Here is a 13,052-nt window from a genome sequence, read left to right as displayed (position 1 = left end):
AATTCCACATTACATGAAGCTTGACTCTCAATGAAGTGGCAAATGTGGCTCTGGCCCATAAAAGTTCAGGATGGAGGTGACAGAACCCTTAAAAAAGAGAAATCCATGCAAACAGAAAAGTGGACGTTAACAACGAAGGTTTAGAGGAGGCATAGGGGCAGTTAGGAATTGTGGGAGCTGAAGTACAAAACACCTAGAGGGCCACAGTCTGCCTATGCTGGGCCTAGACAAATGGAAATCAATATGAATACACTTTAAAGGTAAAGGTTTGCCCTTGACATTAAGTCTAGTCATATCCGACTCTGGGGTTGGTGCTCATTTCCATTTCTAAGCCGAAGAGCCGGCGTTGTCCGTAGACTCCTCCAAGGTCATGTGGCCAGCATGACTGCATGGAACGCCGTTACCTTCCCGCCGGAGCGGTATCTATTGATCTACTCACATTTGCATGTTTCTGAACTGCTAGGTTGGCAGAAGTTGGGACTAACAGTGGGTGCTCACCCCACTTCCTGGATTCGAACCACTAACCTTTCGGTCAGTAACTTCAACAGCTCAGCGGTTTAACCCGTTGCATTATTGGGGGCTCCTGGAATACACTTAAATAGTGGCTAATAAGTTAAATTCATTTCCATGCACCTATTCCAAGTAGGACTAATGTTGAATTTAACATGACTGTTGTATTGCTCTTCTGTTGAAAGGAAGCTTAGAAGTTGAAAACCAGGTAAGAAGTTGATTTCACAAAAATAAATATACCTAGAATTCTCTGGCTGTTCCTCAAAGCATATAATGCTTTACAGTGCCTCTTGCCTCTTGGTATTTGATCTGTTTGCCTCTTGGATTGGAACCACATTACACGTGTAGATGGGGGAGGCACCTTTTTCTTTGTGGTACTAAGCAGTTTTCTTTAGCATAGCAAACAGCATCTTTAAGGGGACAATCAGAAAAATGTCCATGGGGAAATGATCATAACCTGGGGTTGGGAACATTTGACTCTCCAAAATCGCTTGTTGCTTGACTTGTTTTTGTTCCCTTTAATTCTTTATTTTTATATCTCTTTCTGCATGTTTGCATTTTGGTACTTCAGAACAAAAGTCAATGTAAACAAGATAAAGGAAATGAGCTTGGAAATACCCTGTAAAAATAACCAGTGTCCACATGATTCAGTGGTTCTCAACCTGTGGGTCCCCAGGTGTTTTGACCTAGCACTCCCAGAAATCCCAGCCAGTTTACCAGTTGTTAGGATTTCTGGGAGCGGAAGACCAAAACATCTGGGGACCTACAGGTTGAGAACCACTGACATAGTTACTTTGAGTGGTGTTAATATTTGGAGTAAAGTAACGTGTCATTTCTGGAGCATTTGGGAACCTGAGAGTTACACACACACACACACACACACACACACACACACACAGAGTAATTTAGTAAGTTAGAAACTGTTAACAAGTAATGTAATATATCACTTTTTAAAGAGTGGAAATAATTAAACATAAATGACCTTTTCTTTTAACACCAATGTAGTGGATTTAAAAATAAGGTTGAAAGCTCTGGATTGGGATAAGCCCCCACGGCAGAATTCCTTTACTCCCCCTTAAGCAACTTGGCTTGTGCAAAAGCTGCCTTTTAAAATCTTTCTTACCCAATGTGGTAAGGCCTCCAGGTCCCGAAAACTTTCTGCTTTCACCCCAGCCATACGATGGTATTTCTCTATGTCTTCACGCATCTGCAAGTGTTGTGGGTTGGCCACAAAGAAGGTGTGAGCTGAAGATACTGCTTCATCCAATCTCTTAAGCTGTAGGAATGAAACAGTATATTTAGAAGCAGCTCTCAATTGCAAGAGGACCATCCTAGTTTGAAGAGGTGGGGAACAAGGAAAAGAGACCACCAAATACTCACGCTTGGACTCGGGTTTTACACAGTACATTTTGACATGTTACAGGGCTTTAAAAAGCATTTCATAGGTGATGTTACATTTAAAGTGAAAGTCAAGCAGTCATCTTATTTAATGTAAAACGGATTTGTGACTTTGGCATGTCAAGATAAGAAGTAGGCCCCATTTAGACTGCAATATAATGCTGTTTGATGGTCAGTGTAGATTCATATAATGCAGCTTAACTGCATGATCTGAGTCTACATTGGCCATACAAGCAGTTTCAAACTGTATGGTATGACAGTGTAGATGGGACCATTTGCTCCACCCAACAAATATGCAAGTTACTCAGCATAACGGAGTATGAGATATAGTCTTGAACAGGGTCAAAACTGTTTTTTCAGCTTCATTATAGCCAGTTGGTTGTTTTGGCACCTGAGGCAAACCTCTACCCAACCTTAGCAGTACAATACGAATATAATACAAGCAGTCCCCAAGGTATAAACATCCAACTTGCAAACAGTTCATAGCTAAGAACGGAGGTGAGACAACATGAAGTGAGAGAAATCTACCCCTAGGAAGGGAAATTCATCCTGGAAGAGTTGTTATTATGATAATAATGGAGAAAAGGTGTATCCACTGAAGCTTTATCGCTAATCCTTGTTTCCACAACACGCCAAATTTTTCAAAATCCAATTATCACAGAAAGTGCAGTGAAATCTTCTGAACAGGGGCAGAAGCAAAACACTTCATTTTTCCAAAAATGGTTTTGATGCCTGGGTTAAACGGTGGCAAAAATGTGTACAAATGAATGGTGACTATTATGTTGGGTGGTAGTTTTGCATAGCGGATAGTTCAGGCTATGATCTGTAGCAACTTCTGCTGTTAAGTATGTTCATTCATAACGTTTTTATAATACAGGAGGCAAAACTTTTTGACCCACCCTTGTATATTTGAGGTTGTATTGCAATGCTTTTTGTTGTGAGCCGCTTTGAGTCTCCGTATGGCCAGAAAAAGTAGGATATAAATAAACATAAACAATAATAATAATATTCATTGAAAAATGAATGCGAATAACTCTTTCAGAAGTGAATTTCCCTTCCTGGGGGAAGATTTCTCTTCCTTCCTGTTGTTTCAGCTCCCTTCTTAACTGTGAGTCGGGGGACTGCCTGCATTGGAAAGGATGTACCTAACCAGGAAATCTGCTACAAAACAGGGGTTTTTGTTGAATTCCAGGGCCAAAGAAGAAGATGGCGAAAACAGAAGACTGGTCTGCCTCAGGGGAGCGTGCTTGCTCCATCAATGTTTGATATTTACACAAATGATCAGCCATTGCCAGAAGGGACAGAGAGTTTCATCTATGCTGATGATTGTGCCATCACCGTCCAAGCAGGGAGCTTTGAATTGGTTGAACAGAAGCTCTCTGAAGCTTTAGGTGCTCTTACTGCTTATTACAGGGGAAAAAACAGCTGATTCCTAATCCATCTAAAACACAGGCATGTGCTTTTCACCTTAAGAATCGACAAGCATCTCGAGCTCTGAGGATTACCTGGGAAGGAATCCCATTGGAGCATTGCAGTACAACAAAATACCTAGGAGTTACTCTAGACCGTGCTCTGACTGACAAGAAGCACTGTGTGATTATCAAGCAAAAAGTGGGCACTAGAAATAATGTCGTACGAAAGCTGACTGGCACAACCTGGGGATCACAACCTGACACAGTGAAGACATCTGCCCTTGCGCTTTGCTACTCTGCTGCTGAATACGCATGCCCAGTGTGGAATATATCTCACCATGTTAAAACAGTGGATGTGGCTCTTAAAGCAACATACCACATTATCACAGGATGTGTACGTCCCACACCACTGAAGAAATGACAGTAGAGATTCGCTTATCCAACCTTTGCTCATCGAACGTTCTGTATTATCCAATGCAGTCTGCCTCCCGCCAAGATCCACTGCTATTTCTCTAGGCAGCAATGCACAGTGGGCCAACATGCCCAATAACAGCACAAGTGCAGCCATGTTCCCAAACAAGTGGCAGACTTGTTGTAAAAAAATGTTTTGGTGCTTAATTTGTAAAATCATAACCTAATTTGATGTTTAATAGGTTTTTCCTTAATCCCTCTTTATTATCCAACATTTTGCTTATCTAATGCTCTGCCAACCCGTTTATGTTGGATAAGCGAGACTCTACTGTATACTGTTTAGCCAGCATTGCACCACCTGACATCTGCTGAGAAGTAGCAGCCAGCAATGAAAGGACTAAAATGGTGACACCTCTGGCCTATCCTCTGTTTGGATATCAGCCAGCAAGGCAACATTTTAAATCAATAGTTTTCTAAGATCTACAGCAGTGATTCCCAACGTGGGCGCTACTGCCCCCTAGTGGGCGCTGCAGTGATCCAGGGGGACGGTGATGGCACCTATTAGGACACAGGGGTGGGGCCAGGGGAGGGGCGTGGCTTCTTCCCAAGAGCCCAAGACAGGGCTGAGAATCTATACCTCTCCTGAGGTGCTTGTTGGGACACAGGGGGCGGAGCTAGGGAAGGGGCGGGGCCTCCTTCCAAGAGCCCGAGACAGGGCTGAGCCTCTATACTTCTCCTGAGAGGCCTTTTAGGACTAAAGGGCAGGACTGGGGCTGGGGCTACAAATCCACTGATCTACAGAGATACTTGCAGGAACACCTCAGCAAACGAGAGTCCAAAAGTGGCAGGCTAAAACTTCAATCAATGGATGACGCTGGATGAGAGACTCCCTCCTGGGCACACAGAAGACTGGGCAACTTGGAAGGTGCTGAACAGACTGCACTCTGCGACCATGACATGCAGGCCTAATCTTGTGAAATGGGGCTACAAAGTGGAGTCCACAACATGCGAGTGAGGAGAAGAGCAAACCACAGACCACTTATTACAATGCAGTCTGAGCCCTGCCACATGCACAATAGAGGACCTTATGGCAACACCAGAGGCACTCCAAGTAGCCAGCTTCTGGTCAAAGGACATTTAGTATAATTCCAAGTTTTTTTTTACTGTGTGCTTTCAAATACATTACAACTTGTACTCTGGGCTCGCTTCTGACAGGATAAATAAGTACCCAACCAGGTGGAGGAGGGCGGGCCTGAGGCAGCGGCCTCACCTTGAAGAAGGCCACTTGGAGGTAGTTGTAGGGCTCCCGCTGCTGGAAGTCCCGCTGGATCTCGGGGCTGGCGCGGTGGAGGGAGGGCTGCCCGCCCAGTTGGCGCCCCAGGCATTCCTCCAGGCACTCGGCCCGGAGCAGCACGCGCTCGAAGAAGCCGGTCTCCCAGGACCCCGGGGGCGGCGCGCGCCCTGCCCCGAAGCGGGCCTCGTCCTGGCAGCCCCGCTGGCAGCCCCGGCGCGCGCCCAGCAGCCGCGCGTGGCTGTGCAAGGAGCGCTGGAGCAGCTCCGCCGCTCGCGGCCAGTCCCCCGAGAAGTAGGCCCGCACCCCGTCCGCGTACAGCAGGTCGAAGGGCCGGAGCGGGTCAGTACCCGCACCCCACGCCTCAGGCAGAGGCAGCAGTTGCAGCAGGAGGAGGAAGAAGGGGAAGCAAGCGGAGGAGGCAGGCATGGCCGGGAGAGAAAGCTGGGAGGATGCTAGGAAAGAAAGCCTGCAAAAACGCCGCCTTGGAAGGGGGAGAGGAGTGCCCCTGCAGGAGGGAAGCAGACGCACTACACGTCGTAGGTCTAGAGCGGGCTGCCTCCAACTCTTTGGGCCTCCAACTCCCAGAATTCCTGGACATCGAGCCAGCTGGCAAGGGCTTCTGGGAGTTGGAGGCCCACGCAGCTGGAGGAGGCCTGGCTGGCAGGGAGTGCGCCTTTCCACCCTGTGGCTGCCTCTTGCAGAATCCTGGGCTTTTGTGATGTTAGGATACATTCCACACAGCCATATAACCCAGAATATCCATGGAGATAATCCACAGTATCTGCTTTTGATAGGGAACTGGAAAATATATATTGTATGCACATTAGAAGCCGTGAAATGTAGACAAATCAGACTCTCTATGTCAGTGGTTCTCAACCTGTTGGTCCCCAGATGTTTTTGGCCTTCAGCTCCCAGAAATCCTAACTGCTGATAAACTGGCTGGGATTTCTGGGAGTTTTAGGCCAAAACACCTGGAGTCCCAAAGGTTGAGAGTCACTGCTCTATGTGTTAGATTCTTAGAGATGCACAAACTGGCAGGACAGGGACCTGGGCCGGGGGGGGGGGGGGGGGCTGTTATCTATGTCATGGTTTGCAAAGGCACTGTGCTGTGTGTGTTACCGGGAAAATGAAGTGCATGAAGGCTGAGCCTGCAAAGACCAGGGGATTGATTTTGATACTGTTTTTATTCTGCTGCTGCAGAACCAGTTTGGACAAGTTTTTTCAGTGCTGACTGAATACTGCTGTTGAGGGGAGCTGTGTACTCATAGAGGCCTTGCTATTTTGAGGCCTGTTTGTTGCTGAGAAAAGAGGATAAAGAACAAGGACTGTATTCTTCTCTGAAGCAGATTTGTGGACTGAGAAAGGACTGTTTGACTGTGGACTTCTGTAAGTGATCAGAGGGACCATTGTAAATACCGGTACTACTGGTTTTTTAAATCTCTTGGAATCACTAAAGTTCCTATTTTTTTCTGAAAACCTGAGTGGCATGTTATTGTTCTGCAGGTGACTCTGGATCGTGGGCACACAATTTATCATTATAATCCATGACAATCTATACATTCCAGAGTCCTGGAATGGCTTGGTATGGGCCATGCACTTAAAGTAAGAAGTGGGTCTTTCTCTCCCTCCCTCTTGACAGGTCAAGGCAAGCCTCCCTTGATTGATCTCTATAGCTGAACCTGCAAGCTGCTTTCAGAGTGTTCTAGATAGAAAAATGCCAAGACATGCATATATGTGCCCCATGTATGTAGAAAAGGTAAAATGAGCTTTTTATGACGCGTAAAGTGACGTACTGATGATGTGTATGTAGAAGTATGCTCTTTGATTGTATTTTGAAAATGTATACAGTGTTCCCTCACTTATCGCTGGGGTTAGGTTCCAGGACCACCCGCAATAAGTGAAAATCCACGAAGTAGGGATACTACATTTATTTTAATATTTATACATTTTTTTAGTAGTTATACACTATTTTAAGTCTTTATCAACCAATTGTGTGTTGATAAATCGCCTCCTCCTCCTCCCGTTGCCACTTGAGCTCCTTTTCTCTCCCTTTGGCTTCTCCTTCCTCCCTTCCTTAGACTGTAAATTGTAATTTTTATGATTTATAATAGTATTTTAGAGTTTATTGAAAAACCGCAAAACAGCGAATCCGCAAAAAGTGAACCGCGAAGTAGTGAGGGAACATTGTAGAGAAGGACAGCTCTTTGTCCGCACCCTAGTGCCTTTTAGAGTAATCCGCGCTAGAGTCAGTTCCAGCTGGTTTGCTTTAAAATAAACCGTTCCCCTTTTTAAGCCTCACAAAAGGATTTCTTCTGGTATTATTTCTCCTATTGCCCACAACATTTTGAACTAGATTATCTGTGTCCCCTTCTACACAGGTGAATAAAATCCCATATTTTCTGCTTTGAACTGGAATATAAGGTTGTGTGGACTCCGATAATAATAATAATAATAATAATAATAATAATAATAATAATAATAATAAATTTATTCTTATATCCCGCCCCATCTCCCCGAGGGGACTCGGGGCGGCTCACAGCAATAGATAACCCAGACCAAAGCAGATATTGTGGGATTTTCTGCCTTTATGTTCTAGGTTATATTGAAGGGGACAAGGAACGAGGGTATGATTTAGTTTGATTAATAAATAACAGTAGTGTGGAGAGTTCGTTTGATAAACAAATAGCCTTAGTCTTTAGTGTTAGAAGGAATCGACTGAAGAATCTGCCATGTGAAAACACAGGCTGATAGGGCAATGAAACATTTTTGTGTGTGTGTCAGGAATGCCGTGAGAAACTGCAAGTTGCTTCTGGTGTGAGAAAATTGGTCATCTGCAAGGACATTGCACTGGGAACACCCGGATGTTTTGATGTTTTTACCATCCTTGTGGGAGGCTTTTCTCATGTCCCTGCATGGGGAACTGGAACGGATAGAGGGAGCTCATCCGTGCTCTCCCCGGCTTGGATTCGAACCAGCAACCTTCAGGTCAGCAACCCAACCTTCAAGTCATCAGTCCTGCCGGCACTGGGAGCCTGGAGGAATGCCAGGGGCACCAATGAAACATGACAGAGCAAAGAAACACATGCAAGGAGACAGATCCCAGTAATAAGCAGCCCCATCACTTCCTTAGATATGCAAAATGGAATCAATTGAAGGTCTGGAATGTCAAGACAAGGAACTCACACAGGCGAACAAGACAAGACAGCGGACAAGACAATAACCCCAAAATCAAGTCTTAGATATAGACAGTTCAAACAAAATAGTGTTTGATGAATTACACCAAAATAGATGTCTCAAAGGAAGAGAAAAGGCCCAGATGGTATATTGATATATTGAATGACTGTAGTTGGGAAAATGTGCTTTCCTGAAGTGTTTTGATAAGCATCTAATCAAAGGTACCATGGGAGGATGAAAGGGGAAAGGAAAGAGCGCTTGGGAAAAAAGGATTTTGGGAGGTGTTAAAATAACCTTGGAAATCCTATAAAGCCCCAACCAAGCTGTGTCTCGGGGTGGCACTTTTTTTTCAGGCTGCCTGCAGGTCTCTATTTTGCAAAATAAAGTCTGCTATATCTTTCATCTCCTCCCTCTCAGCGCCTCATTGGGAACCGGGCTACCTCGAAGGTAAAAAGAGTTGCCTTTAAAAAGAGGGGTGTTGCAACTGAGCGTCTTCATTTGCTCTTCATTATATATAAACCTCACTTGCTTAGTTTCCAACAGATTCCTCAACCTCTGAGGATGCCTTCCACAGATGTGGGCGAAACATCAGGAGAGAATGCTTCTGGAACATGGCCGTACAGCCCAGAAAACTCACAGCAACCCTCAAAATATGTATCTATGTATGTATTTTCCAGGATTGGGACCAAACTTGGACTCATCATGACCAATTAAAAAAACTGGCAGGGGGCTTGACAGAGGATGATGGGAATTGTAGTCCATACACATCTGAAGACCCTGTGAAATCTGCTGATGTTGTATTTGGACCAAACTTGGCACACATATTCATCATAAACAACTTAAAATACAGGCAAGGTTTGATGGGGATTGCTAGAGGATGATGGGAGTTGTCATCCACCCACATCCAGAGAATCATGTGTATTTCAAATGGGACCATTCATGACATCTAAAAGCAAACAATGACTATTTCTAATAAATAGCATTACAAAATATATACCCTGTTTCCCCGAAAATAAGACAGTGTCTTATATTAATTTTTGCTCCCAAAAATGTGCTAGTTCTTATTTTCAGGGGATGTCTTATTTTTCCATGAAGAAGAATTCACATTTATTGTTGAATAAAAAATGAAAATTTATCATATACTTTACAGTAGTTGTCATCACAAACCAGCATAACCAGACAAACTGTGAATCCTTTCAAGAAGTTCTTGTTACTACCATTATTTCTATGTACAACTATCTATGGTACATACATTTACCAATCCTGCATGCTCTGGTGTTGTTTGACGGGCATGCTTCCAAACACAAACTTTGCTAGGTCTTACTTTTGGGGGAGGCCTTATATTTAGCAATTCAGCAAAACCTCTACTAGGTCTTATTTTCTGGGGATGTCTTATTTTAGGGGAAACAGGGTATCTTGGGCATTGTCAGGTACCTAAGCTAGTTTCCTATAAAACATAAGCGATAGCTTTTATGTTTAGTGCTCCCTCTTGTCTCCTGAACAATATTTTTAGACACAGTCTGCAACTGACAGGAGGTGGAATCAGGAAAAGCATACATTGCTTCCAGAACCTTGAAAGAAAGATGGATGTGATTGTAATAAAATATATTATAATGCACCATGTAAAAATAAAAGTTAACTTATTTTATCTCCATTTTTAAACCATGTAAAAACATGTGTTTGTTTTCCTTTTTAAAACACAGCAGCCTCCAAACTAGGTGAGTTGTGGACTTTAAAAAATCCCAAATGTTCCTAATGCTGCCTGTCCGTGCCTCTTCATTCAATTGTGGGAGGAAGACAGCTTGGTACTGTTTTTAAGATGGGGTGCAACATTGAGAGGCAGCTGTTCATCTGGACTAGTTGCAGGTATGTTTTTGCAAAACAACAAAATTATGTCACATTGAAACCATCGTCATAAGTAATCATGCTAACTGAAGCTGGTAACAATCAGAGTACTGTGAAAGCAACAGCAATATAAGGACAATTTAGTACACTTCTGATTCTAGTTCCTCCTCCCTGGAATCCCTTGAATGCAAATGGGCAGTCCAAGTGCCATTTCCTTTCAGACAGAATGACGCACAGCCTCCCCTGACAGGTGCCCAGGGTCAGCCAAGTGATTTTTGGCACCTGAGGCAGAAAATCATTCTGTTCTCTCCCTAAGAGTAAAAGTACAATAATTAGCAAAGTGCTTATTGAACATGGCATCACAGATCAGCTGCCACCTTGCTGCGCCGAATGAGATGGCCGGGCAGTCTGGTGGCACCGTAAAAGCTTTGTCCAGTAACTGGGACCCATGTTACATTATTCTGCCGCAGGTTCCACTTGCTAATATACACATTCTCCAACAAAAATTATTTATATAAAGATGAGCTGTAAGTCCAGTAAAATAAAAGAAGGGTAGAGTATTGTTACATGTAAATAAATGCCTAATGATCTCTGCCAAGAGCCAGCAAAATTCTCAGAAATACTGAGAGCAGTGAAGAGTTTTCCAGAGAGGGAAATTAACTTGGAAATAACTGCCCTGGAGAAATAATGGATTCCGCAGCTCTTAGCTTTATAAAATACATACATTCAGTTCCCCCAAGAATTCTGGCTTTAGAACAGGGATGAGTGAGTGTATTTGGGTTATGTAAGAGGGCAGGCAATAGAAGACTAATGGGTCCCTCTAGCTTTAAAATCAATTAGAATTGCACATTACCCGCACAAATAATCTGATAATGTTACATTAAGGATTAAAAAAGGGCCTAAGCTCTAGTTTATTCTAAAGTGTTTTGACCGGTGTACGACTTGTCTTATCTCAATTAAGTTTGGGCTGAGGACACAGTCATTTCAGGCAAAAAAATGAGAGTAGTGGGGCACAGTATGAATGTCCTTGGTCCAAATGGCCAGATCAGCTCGAAATTGACTAGTGACTGAATGCTCTGCGGTTGTCTTGTTAATCGAGCTGTTATTTCACCATGTTAATAAGACCTGCATGCATCCACACCAATCTCTTACGTAACTCAAATTCTCGATGTCCAGGTTGGGATTTAATTTGCAAAACCCCTCGTGGGCCCTTCAATGTATTTAATGCACGAAAGTGATTGTAATCAGGACATACAGAGTAGCGAGATGTTTGAGAATACTCCTCTCTCTGCAATCTGGTGAAGTCAATAGCAGAGTCTAAGGGTATATTTTATGTCTGTGACAAATTCTTCATTCTGTCCTTTGTAAGTTTGTGGAGTCCTACAAGGATCTGAAAAGAGCCAAGGATGGCAATGGTAACACTGTTGCTGTCGTAACACTGTGCAAGGGAGAGATGAGTGGATGAGTGTAAATATGACTCTGCAGTCTGCTTTGCACTTGTTTTCTATTCAGATCAAGCAATACGTATCTTAAAATATGTTTCTTTTAAATGACGATGTCTTTGAAGTCCCTTATTCATGATGCAAAATAAATTACTTCTGGAAATGGCGAGGACTTTCGCCTTCTTCCCTGGCAACGATAATGTGCAGCTTCTTCATTCTCCATCTGACATTCTCTGTACTATCCAAAAATGTTAGCACATTAGTCATTAGATGATTTTTAAAAATACCTGTAACAGTCTCTTCTCTGGATTTCTCCTATATTTCCTGATGCAGTTCCTCCTTTTTAACATTTGCCACACTTCCTTGGCTAACTTCTTCTCCTGGCTCCTAAGGCTCATCTATCTTTTTGCCTTCCCTCCCATATTGCCTTTGTGCTGTCAAAGAGGAATGGCAACCAAACAATGTGGGTACCAGAAAAATAAACATGAACTCATGAACAGGGAAATCTTATATGAGGAAGACATACAGCAGAAGACCCACGGGAAGGTTCACATCCAGTCAGATACATTAAAGAAAGGTTTGGTGGGGACTTGAAGAGAAGATTTGCTTCTTCAGATAAGAAAAGAACATTGAGAAATAGGAAACATATCTAACACTCTAGAAATCATAAAGCTGTGAGCAAGGCCTATTATTTTAAATTCTTGTTGTGCAGTAACTATCATTTTCATTTCAGGCACTTCAGAATGGATAACTGGAGCGAATTTCAATGGAAGAAACAGAAGCTATGAAGATGGAAATGGACTGCCTGACACAATAGAAATGATTGCTGAGATTTCAGTTGACATTTGACCCCAACTTAGCACTAAAATACCATCTCTCTATCATCTGTAACCTGCAAGTGGAGATTGCTGTTGGCCCTGCATGTATTGTTGAGCCAGGTGTCACCCATCCTGTATCTGGGCATTTAACTTTTACCTGCCTTAGTGTAGTATCTTACTTTTCTCCTTGATAAAATTCATTTCGTTAGTTTTGGCCCAGATCTCTGACCTGTTAAGATCATTTTGAATTATGGTCATGACTTTTGGAGTATTAGCTACACCTCCAAAATAGTGGCCTATATTTATTTGTGAAGCATTATGGAATGTTAGTATGTTGTATATTTATAAAATGTAACAATCTTTGACCCGTTAGTATCTAACGTATTCTATAGTTCCTGCAAATGTAGCTCCAACACCTCTCTTTTTCAGTTGGCCGTTTTTTTTAATCGTGTCAGAAGCGACTTGAGAACATACTGCTAGTCGCTTCTGGTGTGAGAGAATTGGCCGTCTACAGAAACGTTGCCCAGGGAACATTCAAATGTGTTACCATCCTGCTAGAATGCTTCTCTCATGTCCCCACAAGCTAGAGCTGACTGATGGGAGCTCATCCCATCTCACGGATTCAAAACGCCAACCTTCAGCAACCCAACCTTCAGGTCAGCAGTCCTGCCAGCACAAGGGTTCCCACTGCGCCACCGCGATTCCTAGTTGGCTCTGTTTAAAGTCACACTAATCACATGCTCACAGC

At 43.3% G+C, this 13,052-nt stretch overlaps 1 protein-coding gene and 1 long non-coding RNA gene across 2 annotated transcripts in view; one reads left to right on the top strand and one right to left on the bottom strand.

The window, feature by feature from the left end:
• p3h3 (prolyl 3-hydroxylase 3) overlaps positions 1–5,584 on the bottom strand; it is a 33,890-nt gene extending 28,306 nt beyond the window's left edge. The window contains exons 1-2 of the mRNA XM_003227115.4: positions 5,002–5,584; positions 1,634–1,786 (exon numbers count right to left, since the gene is read on the bottom strand). Coding sequence (XP_003227163.1) covers positions 1,634–1,786; positions 5,002–5,451 — 603 coding nt within the window. The 5' untranslated portion in view covers positions 5,452–5,584. The remainder of the gene's footprint in view (positions 1–1,633; positions 1,787–5,001) is intronic.
• LOC103280622 (uncharacterized) lies at positions 5,249–12,669 on the top strand. The gene is made up of 4 exons (XR_507439.3): positions 5,249–5,364; positions 6,665–6,781; positions 9,903–10,065; positions 12,220–12,669. It is a non-coding gene; the product is annotated as an uncharacterized LOC103280622 (long non-coding RNA).
• Positions 12,670–13,052: the final 383 nt, after the last annotated feature.

Source organism: Anolis carolinensis, chromosome 2, assembly GCF_035594765.1.
Source record: "Anolis carolinensis isolate JA03-04 chromosome 2, rAnoCar3.1.pri, whole genome shotgun sequence".
Classification (NCBI taxonomy): domain Eukaryota; kingdom Metazoa; phylum Chordata; class Lepidosauria; order Squamata; family Dactyloidae; genus Anolis; species Anolis carolinensis.
Note: the sequence above shows the minus strand (reverse complement) of the source record. Positions and strands in the feature narration are given on the sequence as shown.